The sequence below is a fragment of the Marmota monax genome, unplaced genomic scaffold, assembly GCF_021218885.2.
Source record: "Marmota monax isolate L192 unplaced genomic scaffold, Marmota_monax_Labrador192_F-V1.1 WCK01_AAM20220418_F8-fsc00031, whole genome shotgun sequence".
NCBI classification, from domain to species: domain Eukaryota; kingdom Metazoa; phylum Chordata; class Mammalia; order Rodentia; family Sciuridae; genus Marmota; species Marmota monax.
This window is the reverse complement of record NW_026695197.1, coordinates 8,140,093-8,161,952: the sequence shown is the minus strand read 5'-3', so window position 1 is coordinate 8,161,952 and position 21,860 is coordinate 8,140,093. Positions and strand designations below refer to the sequence as shown.

At 35.5% G+C, this 21,860-nt stretch overlaps 1 protein-coding gene across 6 annotated transcripts in view; it reads right to left on the bottom strand.

Annotated features, from left to right (window-relative positions):
• Positions 1–382: 382 nt before the first annotated feature.
• Kiaa1328 (KIAA1328 ortholog) overlaps positions 383–21,860 on the bottom strand; it is a 293,544-nt gene continuing 272,066 nt past the window's right edge. For all 6 annotated transcript variants that reach the window (XM_046428260.2, XM_046428261.2, XM_046428262.2 and 3 more), the window contains one exon: positions 383–3,014. In XM_046428260.2, coding sequence (XP_046284216.1) covers positions 2,804–3,014 — 211 coding nt within the window. In that variant the 3' untranslated portion in view covers positions 383–2,803. The remainder of the gene's footprint in view (positions 3,015–21,860) is intronic.

Below are 21,860 nucleotides of genomic sequence, written 5' to 3'. Positions count from 1 at the left end.
CTCAGAACTAGGCATTACAAGCACACAAACACTCACACCCATTCTTCCAGCATATAAAGCTAACTTAGGAAGGACTATGTCTCCTGTCTCTAAGTGCTGTGACATTCTTCCTTGCTGAGCAGCTATGGGTATAGGCACATAGAAGAGACTTAAAGATGTGTATAGATTGAATCCAGCAGCCATGGAACCCATAGGAGGCTTGGTGTCAGTGTGATGACATGGCACACAATTTCCTTTCTTCTGCTTGACCACAAGCTCCTGTTGCTTTAACAAGTACTGAGGAAAATATTTTGTTAACCTGGGGCTCAGATCTTGCTTTCAAGCTATAGACCACTGATCTGATGAGGGATGTTGAAGGAGATAATTGAGTATTAAAACCACATGGGGAAAACAGCCACAGAGATAATTTATTAGCTTATAATTCCATATATTTATAAACATTTGCCCACATTAAAATAACACACACTGAGTTGAGGATAAAGTGTGAGCTGAGAGGAGTCTGACAGAGCCTCTACCTTCCTTAGCAGACTGCACCCAGCTCTGCTCCCTTAGGGTTCCCCTCCTTCCCACAGTCTCTGGCCATCAAATCTCCAGGATGAACTCGGTGCTAGAAGCAGAGAGCCAAGTAAAAAGAATGGCTCCACATGGAGAGAGGGTTCTTATCTCCTCATGACATTCGGGGTGCTCTGAATAAGTTCCACCCCATAGTGGTATGGGGATTGGGTTTGGATCAACATAAATGTGCCTCCTGGAAGGCTGACATCAGCAAAACCTTTTCCTTGATTAACTTTGACTTTCTAACTCAAGCACTTTGGGCCTTAGGGAGTTTTAATGGACATGCTCTGTCCTTTTCCATTTTATAGACACTGATTGGTTTTTCTCTCATGGGGTGGTGGGTACCGGGGTGGACAATGTGGAAGCACTACATGTAGCACCCTCAATAAATATCCAGTCTTGCTTTGGGGAAACAGTGAGAGGCTGAGAAAGCAATATCCAACCAGCCACTATTGGGAAACAAACTGGAGGAGGGAAGGTTCTGTTGTTCTAGACCCTCTCTCAGTAGGATAGTCTGCAATTAGATAAGTCTCAAGTTTCTGCATATATACTTCAAAGTAGATTTAAATCAGATTAAAATGTTAACATATATTATGAATTAGTCATGGAGATATTAGATTCTATACAAATCCACATCCTATAATCCTTACACCAACACCAATAAAACGTCTACAGGATAGAGAAAAGCAACTGGCGGGGGACTTGGCATAAGACAACTGTCTTGATTGATGCTCTGCTGAAAATCCATCTTTTTCTCTTCAAGTTTCCCATTTAGGGGAGGTTAAAAAGCAATTAAACTCCATTCACGGGCATGTGACTCAAAAAAGCCTTTTGTGTTTATGATTCTTCTAAAGGTAAGCAAGCCTCTTACAGAAATAATAATTCTTTCCTTGATCCTCTGGATTCTCTCACTGCAGAGAATAGTAAGGACATCAGGGTTCAAAACAGGTGACTATATTTAGGCTGATCTAATGGAAAAAGGTATACTTGAGCTGGTCTTGACACATGGGGCAGGGAAATGATAGTTCTGGAAACTTAACTTTGAGAAAATGTCTGAGGGCTTCTCAGTTTGCCATCTACCCACTTCTGTCACACCAAAGAAAGCTCAGTATTCCAAAGGCTTTTTGAAATGGGACAAGACTGATTTGGTTACTTTTATAGGGGTGAACTTTAAAAGGAAATTGGAATCTGCAATGATTTTCAACTTTTCAAGGGAGTAGCTATAATTAGACAAGGAGGCTGCTTGGCATGGATTTCGTAGACTGAGCACATGCAGGGCCTGGTCCAACCGGGGGTCTTTCATCTTCTTGGAGGGCAAGAGAGGGCCAGAGGAAGCTAATCAGCCTGTAGCAGCTGGATGCCATTCTTCCTTTAGTGCCATCTTCCTTAGATATAACCATGGCAAGTTCACAAGAGCACAAGTAATGGATGAACAAACTTCACACTTAGGTCAACAGGAAATTCCTAGAGCTTGCTTATATTCATCCTGAGAAACTGAAGGGGTACCTGAACATTAATAGGAAAAGTGTTTCAGACTTGTCTGTCTACTTGATTTCCCCAGGTAAATATATGATTTAATGCTTCTTGGATTAAATTCCAATTCCAAGGATTGGCTGGGTGGCTTAATACAAGTTCCAGCCCACTAAGCCTTTTGGTAATGGGACTGGCAGCCACCAGGCTGATGGCTACTAAGACTGACTGACACTTGGTCCCCAGTGTTACTTGTGATGGTAGGGGTACCAGCTCCAACTTCAGAATTCAATGACCATACTTAGATAGAGGTGGTGGTGAGAGAAAAGGATGAAGAAGGTAAAAAAAAAAAATCTTTCTGAAATTGCTTGTTACAAAGGGCTGCTTTTATATTTGAGGACCTTAGAGTGGAAAGATTTTCCTCATGTACAAAAGAGAATCAACTTTTCTAGCAGAAGCTTGAGGAGGGAATGCTCTTGAAATGATGTTGGCTATGCAATGGTGTCTCTCATGTAGAAAGTACCCTACATTTTTAATCTCTGTTTGGCTTAGAAAAGATACCATCCCCTGGCCTACCTCCCTTTAGTGTGTTTCTACTGATTGGTCTGATCCAAAACACTGTGGGTTGTTAGAAAGATTTCTATATTCAATATATAACAAGATGCCAGTGAGACAGGTTCCTGTAAAAGGAGAGATACAACACTTTGCAATGAAATAATTTAACACCCTAGATTGGTAGGTGAAGAAACCCACAAATTTTGTAGCATGTGCTTTGGAGTCAAATGAAAAATATATCTTCCAGAATTTGATTCTCTTCCAGGTCTTCAGGGGTCCTGCGTGCCCCCATCTTCTTCCAGGTTGACTTTTGAGAACTGAGTCGAAAAGCACTGCGATTCCAGGCCACGGGTTCTTTGGAGGTGTGGGGCTGAGGTTTGAGAGCAGAATTTGGACTCAGAGACTGAACTAAATCCAACAGAGATGTCTCATACCTGTAAGACACACAACTCAGTCAGCAAAGGATCAGACTATTAGAACATTAGAATACAAGAAGCCCAGGAGAGGTGGGCTGTCTAGGGCAAGCCCATCTTACACAGGTCATATCATGTGCAAGAGGCTTCCTTGGGGGAACTTCAGGGATGGAAAACACCAGAAGGACTTCAAAAACAAGATCCCTGCTGCCTGTAAGCTCTTCTGCTGACCTCTAACATTCCTTTATAACTTATGAGGACAGACTATGGAGTGGGAAAAGTAATCACAATAACAGTAATGATACAATTTATTGCAAAGAAAGTCCAGGCAGACAGTGGATCTATTCCCTGGAACATATGGGCTTCTCTATCGTCTTGGCAGGGCAGAGAGACTGAGGAATTATATGTAGGTTTTCTGTCGCCTGGAGGTGATATAATGCTTCCTGATTGGTCAGAACCAGTCATGTCTCTACCAAAAGGGGAAGGGAAATGGGTATTGGCAAATACTAGCAATGCCTACCCCATGAGAAATGGGTCTTCCACATAATTTGTAATAATTTTCTTATTTTACAGATGAGAAAACTAAGGTCCAGAAAGGTAGACATGAAATAGAGTCATGGGGCAAGTCATTGGCAGAGCCAAGAGGTTTTTAGGACAAGACCTCTTGACTTCCCAGACTAGTGTGTTTGCAATCTTTTCACCATGATAAATAAAAAATATAATCAAAGTAAAAGAAGAAAATGTTTGTGTCCAACTATATTTTAGTTAAAACAGTATAGTATAATTAGTTGTAATCAGGCTATATTTCCTGCAAAATTCATCTACCCTAAAGTACAAATGCTTATCTGTATGGTCCTGCGGTTAGCATAAAAAATTCCGTTTCTCTAGAAGCGACATTCAACCATGGGTTACACTGTGGGAGAAGAATTAGAAAGTCTATGGTAGGCAGGGCTTAGATTTCAGTTCTACCTTTAATTTATTTCATTTACTAAGTGTATTGACCATACTTTTACTATCAGAAGAGACCAAATAATTTGGAAGATTAAAAAGCAACAAACCTATTTTAAAAAGCAAAGCTTGAAAATCACCCAATTGAACACAAGAATTACATATGACATAAAGGAAAATAAAAACAAATTCCTATGGAATTTTGCCCTAAACATCAGAAAAGAACAATGTCTTTATCAGATTGTGTTCTGTGAGCAGTATGCTTTAGTTTATATTGAGGTGACATGTGATAGGCAGCTATAATGTTGATCAGTTTGGTCTTACCCTGCTGAAAGTGTTTGATGTTTGAATAATTAAAAAGGGATATATCACTTATCCAGATCCATAAAATAACACTCTTTGAAACACCTGGCATATTTTAGCCATGGGCATTAACTATGTTGCCTCTGTTCCTCACAGAGCCAGCCTTCTGAGTTTCCTGGGCACAGAGGCTGACTTCAACAGCTTCATTGTGAACAGTGATAAGTGGAAGGCTTATCTCATCTCCTTTACCAGTCCTATTCTGACCAGGCTTGGTGACATTAATTTTATTCTCCTAGAGCTCTTTCTAGTTTTCTTTGCCTCTGAGCTAGGAAGATATATGTGATAAAATCCAAGATGTAGTAGCCTTTGTTGATTTGACTTGGCTTCTTGCTCCCAACTTAAGAAAGGGCTAGTCTGAGATGATGTACAAGAACAGCCTGGACATAAGTAACTGATTTCATGGTCTATTCCATAGGCTATACTCCTTTGGAAGCTAACCATGATTCCAGAGTTCCCGTCTCCCACTCCCTTTTTGATCTTTTGTGATTTTAGTAGACCTTCTCTGACTGCTATTCTAGATCACCAACACCTTCCTCTTCTCTTGCCTTTTAATTGATGGAATGTCCCGGGACTCAATCCTTAGCTCTCATATCTTAGTGATCCTGTCTACTCTTGTGGCCTTTATTAACATCAATAACTTCCAAATGTTTAGGCATAACATCAACCTTGCCCCTGAGTTCCAGACTCATACTCAGCCGCTACTCATATCTCTACTTAGATGTATAATAGACATCTCAAGCTACCCAAAACAGAACTCTTATTTTTTTTCTGCAAATTCTAGTCTCCATCAATCCACTTACTCAGATTAAGAACCTGCTATTGCCCTTGATTGTTACCTCTGAGCCTTGGCTTGTGTTGTACCTTCTGCTTAGGCAGTTCTTTTAAATTGTGATTATTCTGTCTGTCCATTAATGTTTTTATTTAAATGTCACCTTCTCAAAGAAGGCCTTCATTAGTCACTTTATCCAAAATAACTATCACTTCATAGTCACGTTACTGATTTATGGTATTTTACTTTCTTTATATCACTCAGTATTATTTAGAATGTTATGTGCATATATCTTTATACAAATATTTATTTAATATTAATTGCCTATCTCCCTTACTAGTATAGTGGGCTTCATAAGGCTAGGGTAATTATTTTGCTTATTGCTGCTATCTCTAGTGAGAAGTAAAGGTATCTGTTGCAAGGCAGGTGTTACATATTTGTTGAAGAAATGAGCAGTCTCATGGTTTAAGTTTTAGTATTTTTTTCCCTAGGCAACTTTTAAGATCTTTGGACAAATAGTCTTTGAGAAATTCATAATGTATTTCTAACATTATGAAAAATATTTTTCATCCATAATTTCTTCTTCTACACAGTTTCTATAAATTACGTTTCCACTTAATATGTTGGGACTATTTTTCCATAGCAATATTTTACATTATTTTTAATGATTTCAGATTATTTCATCTTCTGGATACACTTTAGTGTTTTTAACCAATTCCCCAAAGAGTACTTAATTAAACTCAAAAGTCTTTTGAAATGTAATAAAGCATATCTCTTATTCCTTCAGTCAATGCTCAAAATGTACTCCATATACTAACTTTAAGTGAGTGTTGAACATTTTTTTTTAATTCTTTATTTCCACTTTTCACTATTTATCCTAAATGATGGCCTTGCTTCCCACTTCAGGGAAAGTAGAGGCCATCAAAGAGACACTGTTTCAACACTATCAAATTTGCAAGTCTTTCAGTACTCATGCTTTTCTCCTTTTACAGTGAAGAACTTAATCCAGGGCTGTGGCTGTGGCTCAGTGGCAGAGCACTTGCATAGCATGAGTGAGGCACTGGGTTCAATCCTTGGTAACACATACAAAAATAAATGCTGTCCATCTACAATTTTTTTTAAAAAGAACTTCATCCATCAGTACTTCTTAGGAATATTTTAGTTTTGATTAGCTACTCAAGAACTTATTTTACTCTCATTTTGTTGTTATCTCAAAAAAGAGAAGAAATAAATGTGTCATTTTAATAATTTTATCTAGGAAATATATTTTTAGTGAGGTTCTAGAAATTTCCTTTAGGCTTATTATTAGGAATTTTCTAAATCTTTTCATTGCTATTATGAATGAAACTACCTATAGGTGGACTGTTTCAATTATTTGGAAATATTGTAAATGCTACTATTGGTATTGATTTCACTTTCCAGTTTTCACTGTTGGTATACAGGAACATGATCACATTTCGTACGCTGGCCTTTTATCCTGCAACCCTTCTACACTTGCTTAGTTTTAAGAGGCTTGTATAGAGTCCATGGGCTTTCTAAATAGACAATCATTTCATCTGTGAACAGGGACAGTTCAGTATTTCTTTACAGCAAGTCTGCTGGATGATGGATTCTCTTAGTTTTTTTTTTTTTTTTTTTCATCTGAGAATGTAATTAATTCACCTTTATTCCTCAAAGATATTTTCACTGGCTTGATAGTTCTTTCATCTCTTTAAAACTATTGTGCATCATTGTACTCCCCAGGTTTCTGATGAGAAACACATAGTCATTCAAATCATTGTTCTTCTATGTGCTGTCAATTTTCTCTGGCAACTTGCAGTATTTTTTCTACTTTCTAATTTTCAGACATTTAATTATGATGTTTGGAGTGGATTTCTTTGAGTTAATCTTGTTTGAACTTGCTGAGCTTCTTAAATCTTCTTTCACCAGATGTGAGAAATTTTCTTCTAGTGCTTTTTTCCCCCTACTTAATGCTCCTTCTTCTCTTTCTGATATTCTTTCACAGGTCCCTGGGGCTTTGTTTCTTTTTTTCTTTTCTTTTTTTAAATTTTCCTTTGTGTTGTTCAGAATGGATAGTCTCTATTGATTTACCCACATATTCACTCACTTTTTTCTGTCATTCTTATTTTGCTATTGAGCCCATCCAGTGAATTTTTATTTCAGTTATTTTATGTTTTTGGTTCTAAAATAAGCATTTGATTCTTCTTTATACCTTCTATTACTATGCTAAAACTTTATATCAAAAATTTATAGATTTATACAAATCTAAAGAATGTTTGCCCTTACTTCATGAAGCATAGTTACAAGTTGCTTTAAAGTTATCTGATAATTTCAGTATTACTGAATTCTTTGGTTTGGCATTCATTGATTATCTTTTTCCTTGTAAGTTGAGATGTTCAATATTCTACAAATGCTGAGTAACTCTGGATGGTATCCTGGACATTTTTAATGTCATGCTACGAGACTCTGGGTTTTATTTAAATTCTAAGAAGAATGTTGATTTTGTTGTGTTCAACCAGAATTGATAAATTTCAACCTGTCTTCTTTGAGGCACTGTTATCCCAACAGTTAAATTTTAAAAGCACTTTCAGGCTATTTGGATCAGTCCTGTATGTGTCTCACCCAGTAGACAGTATAGGCCCTAGGTAGTGATAAATTCTATATCTTAGTTCTTAAAGTCTGTGAGAATTAAGAATGGGAACTGGAATTTAAAAAAAATCATAAAAGACCAAGTAGTACATATTTTAGGATTTGCTGGACAAGAGGCAAATTCATGAGAGGATATAATTAAAAAAAATTTTTTTTGTAGTTGTAGATGATAGCCTTTATTTTTAGGTGGTGCTAAGGATCGAACACAGTGCTTCACATATGCGCTAGGCAAGAGCTCTGCCACTGAGCTACAGCCCCAACACAGATATGCTTAATTAATAAAGGAAAGAATATATTTCATAACATTTTGTCAACACAAATGTCAACAAAAACATTTTTGTTGACAAAATGTTAAAGAATAATAATCAAATACATAGTTTAAAAATTCAGGTCTGAGAAAAGTGGAAATTTTGGGAGGAGTGGGCAGAACATTTCTCTTATCTATGGTTCAAAATTAATGATCACTGCCATCCAAATTGAAAATGTTCACCTGTTAATGCTGAACTATAATAAGAGGTTTATATATTTTATCTATGAAAAATGTCTTTTCATATAGATAGCTCATGTCAAATATAGTTATTAGTCCATAAGTATAAGATTTTAGGTGAACATTTGTAGAATTATACTGGATTTTTCTGCTGATATTCCTTTTAGTTTGTCATTACATGGCAAATTAATCACTTTCAATTGATAGGTAGAAGTTTTAATTGCACAGTGAAATAGAATTTGCAATAGAGAAATTTCCTTTGTCCTTATACTCAGGCTCAAAATCTGTAGTTTGAGCTCAGAAAATATATCTGCTGCCAGTTTGTGGAGAATAGAGGTCTCACTTCTTGTTTAAACTTCTGACAACAGAAGAACATAAACAGTATGAAACTACCTGTGATTCAGGTAAGGTTAGCTGTCATTGAAAATGACTATCACAGGATAAGTTTATACATAAGCACCCATGTGCCTTGCAATTTTAGGTTGAATTCATTAAGAAACACTAAAGTCTAAAGCAAAAGCTTATTTTCAAGACTAAGCTTATTTTCAAGTTGTAAGAAACGTTTTTGTTCAGAAAAATTTCATTCTTAATTCTGAACTTAAAAAAAATCACAAAAGAACTTTACCACTGCTATGTCACTTGTGACTGTCACAAGTCATGACATTTATCCTTTATTTCTCACAAAAATTAAAGGAACCAGTGATGGTTAATTCCATGAAAACAAATAAATTTCACCATTGACACTACTGATTCAATAACAAATGTAAATTAAAATGTTTTCCTCAAAGAAGCTGATGAATAACATAATGAATAACCATAAACTTCAAACCCCTTACATTTTCACAACCTTTGTAAATCTGTCTAAACCTTTTTCTTTTGTATCCATAATTTTTCTGACACCAATTATAATTCATTTCAGCAGATTCCACTTCAGGTTGTACTGAATTAGTGTTCTGTCAACTTCTTTGAAAATATTCTTGCCTGTAGTTGTTCCACATAAAACTATTCCTAGAGGAGAAATCTCCAGTCATGGTCACTGACTTGTTACTGACTCAGTATCACTGAACTGAATCTCTAACAGTGCTCAACCCATCAAGAGTGAAGGAGAAACACCTTGAATAATTTTTCTTGTTTTAAATTGACTATCTATGCTCCTCCCAATTTTAGCTTTTTGAACAACTTTATGTACAGATATCAAGAGTACTCTCTTTTTGTAGTTCTCTCCTATTTAGTTCTCTGTCCTGCAAACACCAGCGGTTTTGGCCTCTTCAGACTTCCAACTCTGCCTCCTTAAGTCAATGAACTGCTCTGGCTCCACAGAAGTTCCTGAGATGCTGTCAAAGAGTGTCACTGTATTGCTAATTTCATTTGTTTCTCCTCTTTCAGGGATAACTGACATGTGCATTTAATGTACAATGTATGAAAACAGTTTCATATATTTTGTTTTTAGTAATTTCAAATGGTGGGAGGATAAATACAATCCCTGTTATTTCATTTTCTTTGAAAAAGTACTCTGATAAAGATCTTAATTTGAATTTCAAAAACATGCTTTAAGAACATGCTTTCCTGATACTTAAGAAAAATGCCAAAAAATGTTGGAGAAAAGACAGCCTTTTTAACAAATGGTGCTGGGATAACTGGACATCCCTATGTAGAAGAATGAAACACCCTGCACAAAGTCAACTCCATGTGGATCAAAAACCTAGAAATTAGACCAGAAACTTTGCAACTGCTAGAAGAAAACACTGGCACAACACTCTAGCACCAACTTCCTAAAGTTCAAGAAATAAAACCAAGAATCAATAACTAGGGTGACATCATATTACGAAGTTTCTGTACAGCAAAGAAAACAAGAGCTTAAAGAAACAGCCTACATAATGGTAGAAAATCTTTGCCAGCTACTCCTCTGACAAGGGATTAATATCCAGAATATTAGAAAAAGAACTGAAAAACAAATAATGCAATTGGTAAATGGACAAAAGAACTAAACAGACATTTCTCAAAAGAAGAAACACAAATGGCCCACAAATATATCAAAAAATGTTCAACATACCTAGAAATCAGAGAAATGTAAATCAAAAACTATACTGACTAACCTTTTATTTCACTCTAGTAAGAATGGCAATCATCAAGAATACAAATGATAAGTGTTGACAATGATAAATTCAAACATTGTTGGTGGGACTTCAAATTAGTACAACTACTTTGGGAAGCAGTATGGAGATTTCCTCAAAATATCAGGAATAGAACCACCATATGACCCAGTTATTTCACTCCTTAATATTTATCTAAAAGAATTAAAATCAGCATACTATAGTGAAACATCAATTGTTTTCTGCAGAGCAATCCATAATTGTCAAGTTATAGAATCAGACCAGGTACCCATCAACAACAGATGAATGGATATAGAAAATGTGGTATGTGTATACAATGGAGTTTTACTTGGCCATAAGTAAGAATGTAAATTATAGCATTTGCTGGTAAATGAATGGAACTTGTTTTAGAGATTTTTTTTTTCTGCTGTGACCTAAAGACCTGACAAGAACAAGTTAATTTGGAGGCTCAAGGTTTTAGGGGTCTTAGTCCACGGATGGCTGGCTCCATTCCTTGGGACCTGAGGTGAGGCAGGACATCAGGGTGGAAATGTGTGGCAGAGGAAAGCAGCTGGGAATATCACACCAGGAAGTAGAGAGAGAGAAACCCAAAGGCATGCCCCCATGACCCACTTCACCCAGTCACACCTCACCTGCCTACAGTCACCACCCAGTTAATCCCTATCAGTGGATTAATGAAATGATTAGGTTAAGGCTCTCATAACCAATTAGTTCACCTTTAAACCCTCCTGCACTGTCTTACATAGGAACTTTTGGGAGATACCTCACATCCAAACCATAACAGAACTGGAGAACATCATGCTAAGTGAAATAAGCCAGACCTAGAAAGTTAAGGGCCAATTGTTTTCTCTCATATTTGGAAACTAGAACAAAAGAAGGAAAAAAAGGGGGGTAATCCCTTGCAAATAGAAGGGAGACCAGAGGAGTAGAGGAATAGAGGAAGGAGGAGGGAAAACAATCAGGAGGAGTAGAGGAATACAGAAAAGGGAGGAACTGCAGAATGAAATTGACCAAATTAGGCTATATACATATACAGTGAATTTCACCTTTATGTATATCTAAAGCACCAATTTAAAAAATTAGAAGATCAGTAGAGGAAGGAAAATGGGGGAGGGAATGAGGAAGTATTAGGCACTGAAATAAAGCAAATTATATTCCATGCATGTATGATTATATCAAAATGAACCCCACTGTTATGTATAACTAAATGCCCTAATAAAAAAATTTCATACAAAAAAGATCATGCTTTGTGAATGTATCTTGCTTTCTTATGGCATTCAAGTTTTGCCAATAAGAAATTTAACCTGCTGGGAAATGTTAATTGTTTTGCTTAAAGGTTAGGGAAACTTGTGGAAACAGATTTAGGATTTGCATTCTGGTGGTGCCAGAACCTAACACATTTCCCAGAATACCCAAATTAAAGTTATAGGAAGAAAGATACAGGCTACAAAGGTAATGACAATCCATAGTTCTAGCTACTCAGGGAGAAAAAAGACAAGTAAGGCATTTATGAAATGAAAAAGATCTCAGAGGCAAATAATTAAGTTTTAAAAAATGTTTGTGAATGCAATCCAAATCAACGTCAGGTATTAACTAACAAGAAAGATAACAGATGCATCAGTTGTATAATATATATTAGCCAGATCTGAAATGCCAGTAATCCTATGTCATCTTTAGTTGTTAAATAAGCACAGATATTAAACCAAGCTGACTGCTTAAAAGAGATCCCCATAACAGATGTGAACATCAAAGGTAAGAAGAGTAAAAAGGGCACGTCACCCAACATACCAAAGAGGGAAGACAATGCTCAGTTTTAGGAATCAAGGTTAGATCCCAGGAAGGGATAGAGAAAACATGGATAGAAAGACCAAGCTGAAAAAATTCTTGATATTTCCTTCCCTAAACATATTAGACAGCTTTTAGGAATTCCTTTGGAAGATGAGATTTATGTGAAAATATCATTTTAGTTTTGGAGATGCCAATAAAGACACTGGGATTACAGGAATTTTCATATTTTTAAAAAATGTTTTCATTCAATATAAAGGTAGAATTAAAACTTATAATCTCTAATTTCCCTACTTTTTGCTATATATATATATATCACATATTTCTTTTTTTTAATATTTATTTTTTAGGTGTAGATGGACACAACACAATGCCTTTATTTTTATGTGGTGCTGAGGATCAAACCCGGGTCCTGCCCATGCTAGGTGAGTGCTCTACCACTGAGCCACAATCCCAGCCCTGTATTACATATTTCATTGAAAAAGTATCAACTACAGGGAATTACAGTATTCTTCTTACCACCAAATCTACCACTTCAATGCATCTGTACCTAACTTCTTTCTTCCCCTCTATTACTGGACAATCTTCCAACAAAAACTGACCTTTTCCTATCTTCTGAGTCCTATCCCCTTACACCTTCTTGGGGGATCTTCATCATTCGATCATCCCTTCTTCAAATTCACATTTTCTCTCTTAACTGAATCATTACTGTCAGCGTTCAAGCATGCTTTAATATCTTTAGTATTTAAAAATATCTGTCCTTAAAGGTCTTCCTTAGAAAGAAATTACAGCTAATAAATTCAGGGGGAACAACAATAGAAAAAAAAATCATCATTTTGCAACCCCTGATCTAGTCAACAATCATCAATGGCTGACAAAACCATTAAGTGAAAGGTTGATGGGGACCTTTATAATAGATGGATCAGGATGACATCATCTGAGTCCACTGATTTATCTTAAGCCTACTAAAAGTAGGACAACTAATAATTATCTTCTTCCTGATATGTTACAACAGAAAGTACACAGCATCACCTATGAAGGATTCTTGCCTTAGAACAATTAAACTTTAACCTAATCAAACCACTAGCTCTAATTGCCAATTTACATGAAATTCAAAGTACAGAGGAATAGACTAAATGACATCTCAAGGATACAACCAGCCAAGAACCAGATATTCTATGAAAATGATTTAGTTATTTCAACAAATAAATTACATTAAAAAGAAAGAAAAAGTGGTAATAGATAAAAAGAATTTTTTTGATCTATCAACCAAATGCAATAAGTACATAGTGATGCAAACAACAGCAATGGCAAATATATACTTTTGAAACAAGGAAAACTGAGAAAATAAATAGGTAGTTAATATTAAGGAATTTTACTTTGTTGGAATAATGGTATTACAGTTATAAGCTTAAAAAATCTTGTTAGAAATACATACTGAAGTATTTTTTGGGAAAATGGTAAGATATCTGGAATTTGATTTAAAATATTCATCAAAGAAAAAAGTTTGGGGGAAGATTATAAGAATGGCAGAACACCGAAGACTTTCGAAACTCTGTAAAACCTATGGATCCATTAAATTCTCTCTACTTTTTGTATGTGTTTGAAAACTTTGAGAGTACAAATTAAAAAGAAATCTCTTAAAACACAGCATCCATTAGCTTCCACCCTAACTCGTTTCTCTTTATAGTAAGCTTTCTAAAGCAGTAGCCTGCATTATCTGTTTTTCACCCTTTATTCAGTGTGCAACTGCTTGAATCTGGTCTTCTCTGGATCGTTTTCCTGAACCTGTTCTTCTTAGAGTCACAAAATAACCTCTTGGGGTAAACCCAATGGACAGTTGAATTGTTTTGACCTCTCACACATATTCTATAGAAGTGATCCTGTCTGCTTCCTGGAAACACTTGTCTCTCTGCTCTTGGTTTCCTTGACATTACAACCTCCTCCATTTCTTCTTGCTTTGGGCCATCCCTCAATGATACTGCCTTTGCTTGCTGTTCTTCTATCTAACTTAAATATACTGGCATTCCTGTGTACTTAGCTCAGAGGTCTTTTCTCTTTGAGATCTCAGTATTACATAGCATCTCTGTGCCAGTTCTCAAATTTCTATCTTTAGCCCAAGCTTCAAAATCTAATCACTTATTGATTTCTCCACTTGGGTATTTCAAAGCATCTCAAAATAACTTTTAAGTTATTTAACTTAAATAACTTAATTTAATTTTTAACTTTTAAGTCTAAGTCTTCACCTTTTCACGTAATTTAACTTTTAACTTTTAAGTCTAAGTCTTCACCTTTTCACGTAATTTAACTTTTAACTTTTAAGTCTAAGTCTTCACCTTTCCCCACATTTACCTCTTTTCTCATAGCTATATTTTCTTCCTCTTCTATTTTTTCCCATTAAAAACAAAAACAAAACAAAACAAAATATCTTTCATCCACTCTACTACTGAAGCCAAAATCCTTAGAGTCATCTTTGATATCTCCCCTCAGTACTGCCCTCTTCCCTGTAAGGTCTTGTTGGTTCTACATCCTAAATACATTTATAGTATTGATTGTTTGTATCCCATTTCAACCCTTGTGTTCCAGTCACTACCTTCTCTTATCTATACTACCACAATAGACTCAAGAGTTTTTAAATTTTACTCCTGTTCCCCTCCACATAGTAGCCAGAGTGAACTTTAACAAATACAAAATGGATCCTGTCAATCCCTTCCAGAGACATTCAGTTAACAAGGGTAGTGTGGTGGCTAATTTTATGTGTCAACTGGGTGGATATGATGCCCAGTTGTTTGGTCAAACAACACTAGTCTAGATGTTGCTGTGAGAGTATTTTAAAGATGTGGTTATAATCAGTTCACTTTAAGCGAAGCAGATTATCCTTCATAATGTAGATGGGTCTAATCCAATTAGTCGAAGGTCTTAAGAGTTAAGATCGAAGTTTTTTTCTTTTTAATTGTTTTAATTAGTTACACATGACAGCAGAATGCATTTTGGTTCATTGTACACAAATGGAGCAGAGCTTTTCATAACTCTGGTAGTATACAATGTAGAGTTGCACCATATGTGCAGTCATACATGTACCTAGGGTAATGATATCCATCTCATTCCACCATCTTTCCTACACCCATGTTCCCTCACCTCCCTCTCCTTTGCCCAATCAAATTTCCTCCATTCTTCCCATCTCTCCCACTCCATTATGGATCAACATCCACTTATTAGAGAGAACATTTGGTCTTTGGTTTTTTGGGAATGGTTTATTTTGCTTAGCATGATATTCTCCAATTCCATCCATTTACCTGGAAATGCCATAATTTTATTCTCTTTTAAAGATGACTAATATTTCATGTGTGTATATACCACAGTTTCTTTATCCATTCCTCTATTGAAGGGCATCTAGGTTGGTTCCATAGTTAAGCTATTGTGAATTGAGCTGCTGTCAACACTGATGCAGCTGTGTCACTGCTGATTTTACCTTGGTTTGTATCTCTGGGTATTATTAAAGAGAAATCTCTCCTATTAGTTCTGTTTCTCTGAAGAACCTGTGTCAAAATAAAAAATAAAAAACCAAGGAGTAGGATAGCTGGGTCAAATGGTGGTTCCATTCCAACTTTTTAAAGGAATCTCCATACTGCTTTCCAGAGTGGTTGTACCAATTTGCAATCCCACCAGCAATGTATGAGTGTACTTTTCCTCCCACATCCTCACCAGCACTTATTGTTGCTTGTATTCTTGATAATTGTCATTCTGACTGGAGTGAGATGGAATCTTAGAGTAGTTTTGATTTGCGTTTCTCTAAATACTAGTAAAGTTGAACATTTTTTCCATATATTTGTTGATCGATTCTATATCTTTTGTGAAGTTTCTGTTCATTTCCTTAGCCCATTTATTGACTGGATTATTTATTCTTTTGGTGTTGAGTTTTTGAGTTCTTTATATATACTGGAAATTAGTGCTCTATCTGATATGTGTGTAGTAAAGATGTTCTCCCACTCTGTGGGCTCTCTCTTACATTATTGTTTCCTTTGCTGAGAAGAAGCTTTTTAGTTTGTATCCACCCATTTATTAATTTCTTGATTTTATTTCTTGCCCTTTAGGAGTCTTGTTAAGGAAGTCAGGACCTAATTTGGCAAAGGTGCTGAAAACATACATTAGTAAGATGATAGCCTATTCAACAAATGGTGCTGGGAAAACCGGAAATCCATATGCAGTGAATTGAAATTAAACCACTATTCTCTCACATTGTGCAAAACTCAACTCAAAGTGGATGAAGGACCTAGGAATTACACCAGAGTCCCTGTACCTAACAGAAAAAAAAGTAGGCCCAAATCTTCATCATGTTGTATTAGGTCCTGACTTCCTTAACAAGATTGAAGTTTTAAAGGAGAAGGAACCCTGCCTCCCCACCAGAGTTTCCAGCCTGCTAGCCTGCCCTGTGAATTTCAGGCTTTCTCGACCCCACAAATTGCATGAGCCAATTCCTTAAAGATAAATCTCTCCTACTAGTTCTGTTTCTCTGAAGAACCTGTGTCAAAATAAAAAATAAAAAAGGCTGGGGATGTAGCTCGGTGGCCTAGTAGTGGGGAGAAAAACAAAACAAAAAACTCAGTGTTAGAGTGCTTGCTTAGCATGTTTAAAGCCATAGGTTAGATCCCCTGCAACACACACACACACACACACACACGCAAAAAAGAAAAAGAAAACTTGAATGCCAACCATCTAATTCTTCTTTTGGAAGACTATTGCTCATCCTACCAGAAATCAATTAAAATATCACTTCTTCAGAAAAGCCTTCCTTAACCTCAACTATCTAAAATTAGATTTCTCCAGTTATTTTTTCTCATAATACTCTTGTATTTTTCTTCATAACAGTTATCACTAATTTATCATTATTTAATTTTATAGTTTATTTATTTACTCTGTCTCCCTCATTAAACTAGAAACTATCTGAGGATAAGAATCACATTTATTGGGTTGGGGATGTGGCTCAAGCGGTAGCGCGCTCGCCTGGCATGCGTGCGGCCTGGGTTCAATCCTCAGCACCACATACAAACAAAGATGTGTCCGCCGAAAACTAAAAAATAAAATATTAAAATTCTCTCTCTCTCTCTCTCTCTCTCTCTCTCTTAAAAAAAAAAAAAAAGAATCACATTTATTTGGCTTACCATTATATCTTTAAGTTCAAGTACTCAATAAATAGTGAATGAAACTACACTATTATAGTTATTTTCTTAAAAAATCCTTTTAATTGTTCAAATATGAAAATGTGCTTACATTATAAAATTCACATACACAAAATTAAATAAGAAAGAAAGTCCCTTTAACACACCATTTCCCCATCCAAATGCCAACCCTATGCAGCTTCCCCTAAATCACTGGTTAAGTTTATATGCTTCCAAATCCTTTTTTAGTACAATCACATGCATACATGTGCATATTCAAGTGCACAGACATGGACAAACAGGCATTTACAAACTTAAATTGGGCCATGCTTATGTATGGATTTGTGATCTGCCTTTGCACTTATCAGCATGTTTGGGGGATCATTCCACAACAGTGAATATAGATCTACATAATTTTTCTAAACTGGGGCAGAGTGTTCTATTTTATAGATATGCCACTGCCCTAATTTTAAGAGTTCCCCATAGCTTCTACTATCTTAATCTATCTAATATTAGTATTCCTGTTATAGTTATCTTATGAGAAAAAAAACAGTATTTGGTCATTAGCGTTGATTTAAGGGCAACCTGCTTGAAAACATTTCCTTTTAAGTATGCCATTCTTGAACTTCTTTTCTATTATATTGATGTAAGATACGTCAATATGACTTGCTTTAGTGAGAAGAAATAAAATGGCAAGACACATTAATGGGTTCAGGAATTCTCAGCTAAGGTTCATAAAGATCTAGTTTCTCTTCCTTTCTGAGATACTGAATTCTATAGGGTTCAGAGATTCATATGTGATAGGCAGTGTTTTCTCACATTATGCCAACTAGTCCTCACAGCCTATGAGAAAGGCATCATCCAGCACAGGGTGTCTTAGAGGTTAGAGACCCTACAGGTTGTCTTCTGACATTTTTTTTTTTTAGTACTAGGGATTGAACCCAGAGGCGTTTAATCACAAAGCCACATTCCAGCCCTTTTTTTGTATTTTATTTAGACACAGGGTGTTGCTAAGTTGCTTACTAGCTTCGAATTCATGATTCTCCTGCCTCAGCTTTTGGAGCCATTATGCTCTTTTGACTTCTTAATGCTATTTAGTTCTATAGCTCCAGGTAAACTGAAATGGCTGGAAAAATGAATTCCTATTTCTATGCCAATATGCCATTTCTATGCCAAATGATATGTTAGTATCATTTATTATGCTGAGGGTTTCAAAAGTGGATGCAGTTAATGAAACTGTTATTCTGACAAATTATCATTTAAATGAACTACAATTCAATAGGTTAAATTCACATGTATACATACTTCTAATAGATGTTTGTTCTTTTTTTACACAATTTTAAATGATGCTACCATGTGGATGTTGTCTGTGTCTCCAAAAGTTCATATGTGAATGGTTGGTCCTTAGTATTATAGTGGGAGGTCATAGACCTTTAAGAGGTGGAGATATTGGGAAATCCTTGGGTCAGTGGGGCTATGCCCTTAGAAGAGATGGAGATATTTCTCATGGGACCTGGTTAGTTCTCATGAGAAGGTTGTTATAAAAGCCTGAGCCTGGTCCCACCCTGTATCTCTCTGGCTTCCTGTTTGACAATCTTCCTTTCATAGGCACTCCTACCACTGAGATCTGCCATGAGATGATGCAGCAAAGGGAGGACGAGCCTAACCAAAGCCTATATGTTTGGTGGTTCAGCATGCAAAAGAGAATTAAATAAATGTTTTTTTTTTTAAATAAAGTTAGCATTTCTTAGGTAGTTCATTATAGTAATGTGAAACAGAATAATGCAAAAAGCATGGTTTTTCAGATATCAGTGAGACACAGGTAGTATGGAAGAATTTGAGAATATGCATGCCTGAAATTTGTTATTTAAGGATAGTAATAAACTAGTCATCCTAGTAGGCTGATTATAACCTGACTATGTAATATCTGATAATAGGTCCAAATTAATAATATTTATAAAAATACTGCACTCATTATAATATTATAATATTATAATATTTATAAAAATACTGCACTCATTATAAGAGGCCAGCCTCTAAAGTTCGATGCTGGATTTGGGTCCTGGCTCTATCAAGTTATTTTTTTCCTGGTACTAGGGATTGAACCCAAGTCCTCACAAGTTCTAAGCAAGTACATTACTATTAAGCTACAACTCCAGCCTTCAACCCCTTTTTTAAAAAATTTCAGTTTGAGACAGGGTTTTGCTAAGTTGCCCAGACTGGCCTCAAACTTGTGATCTTCTTGCCTCAGCTTCCTGAGTAGCTGGATTATAGGAGTGTGTCATTAAGCCAGGCTTGTTCTATTAATTTCTAACTATGGGATTTGGGGCAACTTACTTAAGTTTTCTAAGCTTCAGTTTCTTCATCTATAAAATGGGGGTAAAAATAATTACTACCTTTCTGAGGATTCATGATTTCAGTGCTTTGCCTGGTATAGAATAAGTGCTTAATAAATAATCGCAATTGCTGTGATTATTTTAAAAATTATTGTTAGAAAGCAGGATGTAGTCAGAGAAGGGGGGCTAGATAGATCAGAAAAAATTCCAGATAAATGTCCCATTATAGTGTCATTAACAAATGACTACAGGAGTGAATGTAGAGTGAAATGAAATAAATGCAGAGACATGAAATGTATATAGAGATAGATCAAATGTATAACCAATCAAAGGACCAGAAAAATCATTTGTATGGGAGAACCTTCTGAATGGGAAAAAAAGACATACAACTTAAGTTCAGTGATAAAAAATAAGCTGGCAAAAACATACATGACATACTACAAAAAGGGCTAGTCTTCATAGGAAAAGAGCACCTGTAAGTCAAAAAGAAAAAAAATCCTAACAACTTAGTGGAAAAATGGACAAAAGCAAAAACAATTATTTTTTAGAAATATTATTTATAATAAGAGAAATGTTAATTGCAACTACAAGATACCATTCTTATAGGTCAGACTGGAAAAGTACCGAATTTTGGGTTATATTTTTGTAAGAGGAATAAAACAGGTACTTTTCAATATTGCAGGTGGGAAATAAGTTGTACACCTCTACTGACATAATTTGGCAATATCTGTGAGCATTTAAAATGAACTTATCTGTGACTCACAATTTCATTTCTTGGAATTTATCCTATAGTTATCTATTCACATGTATAAATGATACACATATAATATTCACCCCAGCATTTTTTGTAATCACAAAACCGTGGAAGAAGTCTAAATGTCTGTTCACTAGTGGACTGGTTTACTGCATTAAGACTGTTCCTATCATCAAACAGTTCTATAATACATGTATTCATATATACAGCCTAAATCATATATGCATAATTATTCCTGAAAGGACACAGAAGTAACTGCACTTAAATCCAAGGTGGGCATAGTTGGCTGGGAGATTGATGTGAGAAGAAGTCTTATTTTTCACTGAATATCCTTATGAATTTGTTCATATTAAGACTATAATTATAAAAAGTTTGTTTTTATGTCTCTGACAAGTTAATATTCAATGCTACTGGGTATAAAATACTTTAATGGGTTCCTTCTGTAATCTGTGTAACCTAGAGCATTTTGCCTAGGAGAACAGTACCAAGAAATTATTTGAAGGAAAGCAGAGACATTTCCTTTTATGGAAATTCCTGAGCCAGAAATGAATAAAATAAAATGCCTAAGAGTGATACAAGGATTAAACTGATCCTTAAACTTTATCTGCAATTGTGAAATACTGATAGTACTGAAAACTCAAGTTTTTTGAATAACCTTTTTGATAGCAATATCAGACCAAACCCAAACTTTTATAGTCATAAAATCTGACCTGAACTGATATGGGCTTATATACTTGTTTATTCCATTTAATGTGAATAATTATACATTATGCAGATTCACATGTGTCATATGCACCATGTTATTTTTTTATTTAAAAAGTGAAATTCAAAATATATTCAAGGGTTCTGGATGAGGAAATGTAGCCCTGTATCATTTTCTCTTTTGGCTAATAGTCCTGAGTTGTCTTCACAGAAACAACCTCCTGAAAGTTACCCGATTTTCTTCAATAATTCCTACCAGTCATGGTTCATAAGATGCCTACTCTTGTTTTTTGTTGTTCATAAGGAGTTTTGGTAAGACTATCACTATGAAAACAAAGTACTTGATCTCAGAGATTTTGAAATTGAAAGCAAATTTGAGCAAATATTATACCTTGTACAACTACAAAAAATTGAATTAAATTTTTTTTCTTCCTGTTATTACAGTAGGAGCTACACACAGATTAAAACAAAACACCACCACCTCCTCTGCTTCCCATGCTATACTTTCAAGTACTAGAAAACTTAAGATATTTTATAGCATCTCAATCATTTTGTAAAATTATGATGTTAAATAATGGCCATTTAATAAAAAATGTTCTCTTTTCTATAGAATTATAACTTCCTACTAATCATAAATTAAAGCCTAATTTAATATGACCGGAAAGCAGAATGACAAGTGAAATTTATATATTTTAACTTTTACTGTCTTGAGAGACAAGCACTGTTAGGCAGACTGTAGCCAAGGAATGTTACCTGCTGGATCCAGAAGGAAAAGCAGTAAGCTGGCTAGAGAACAACACA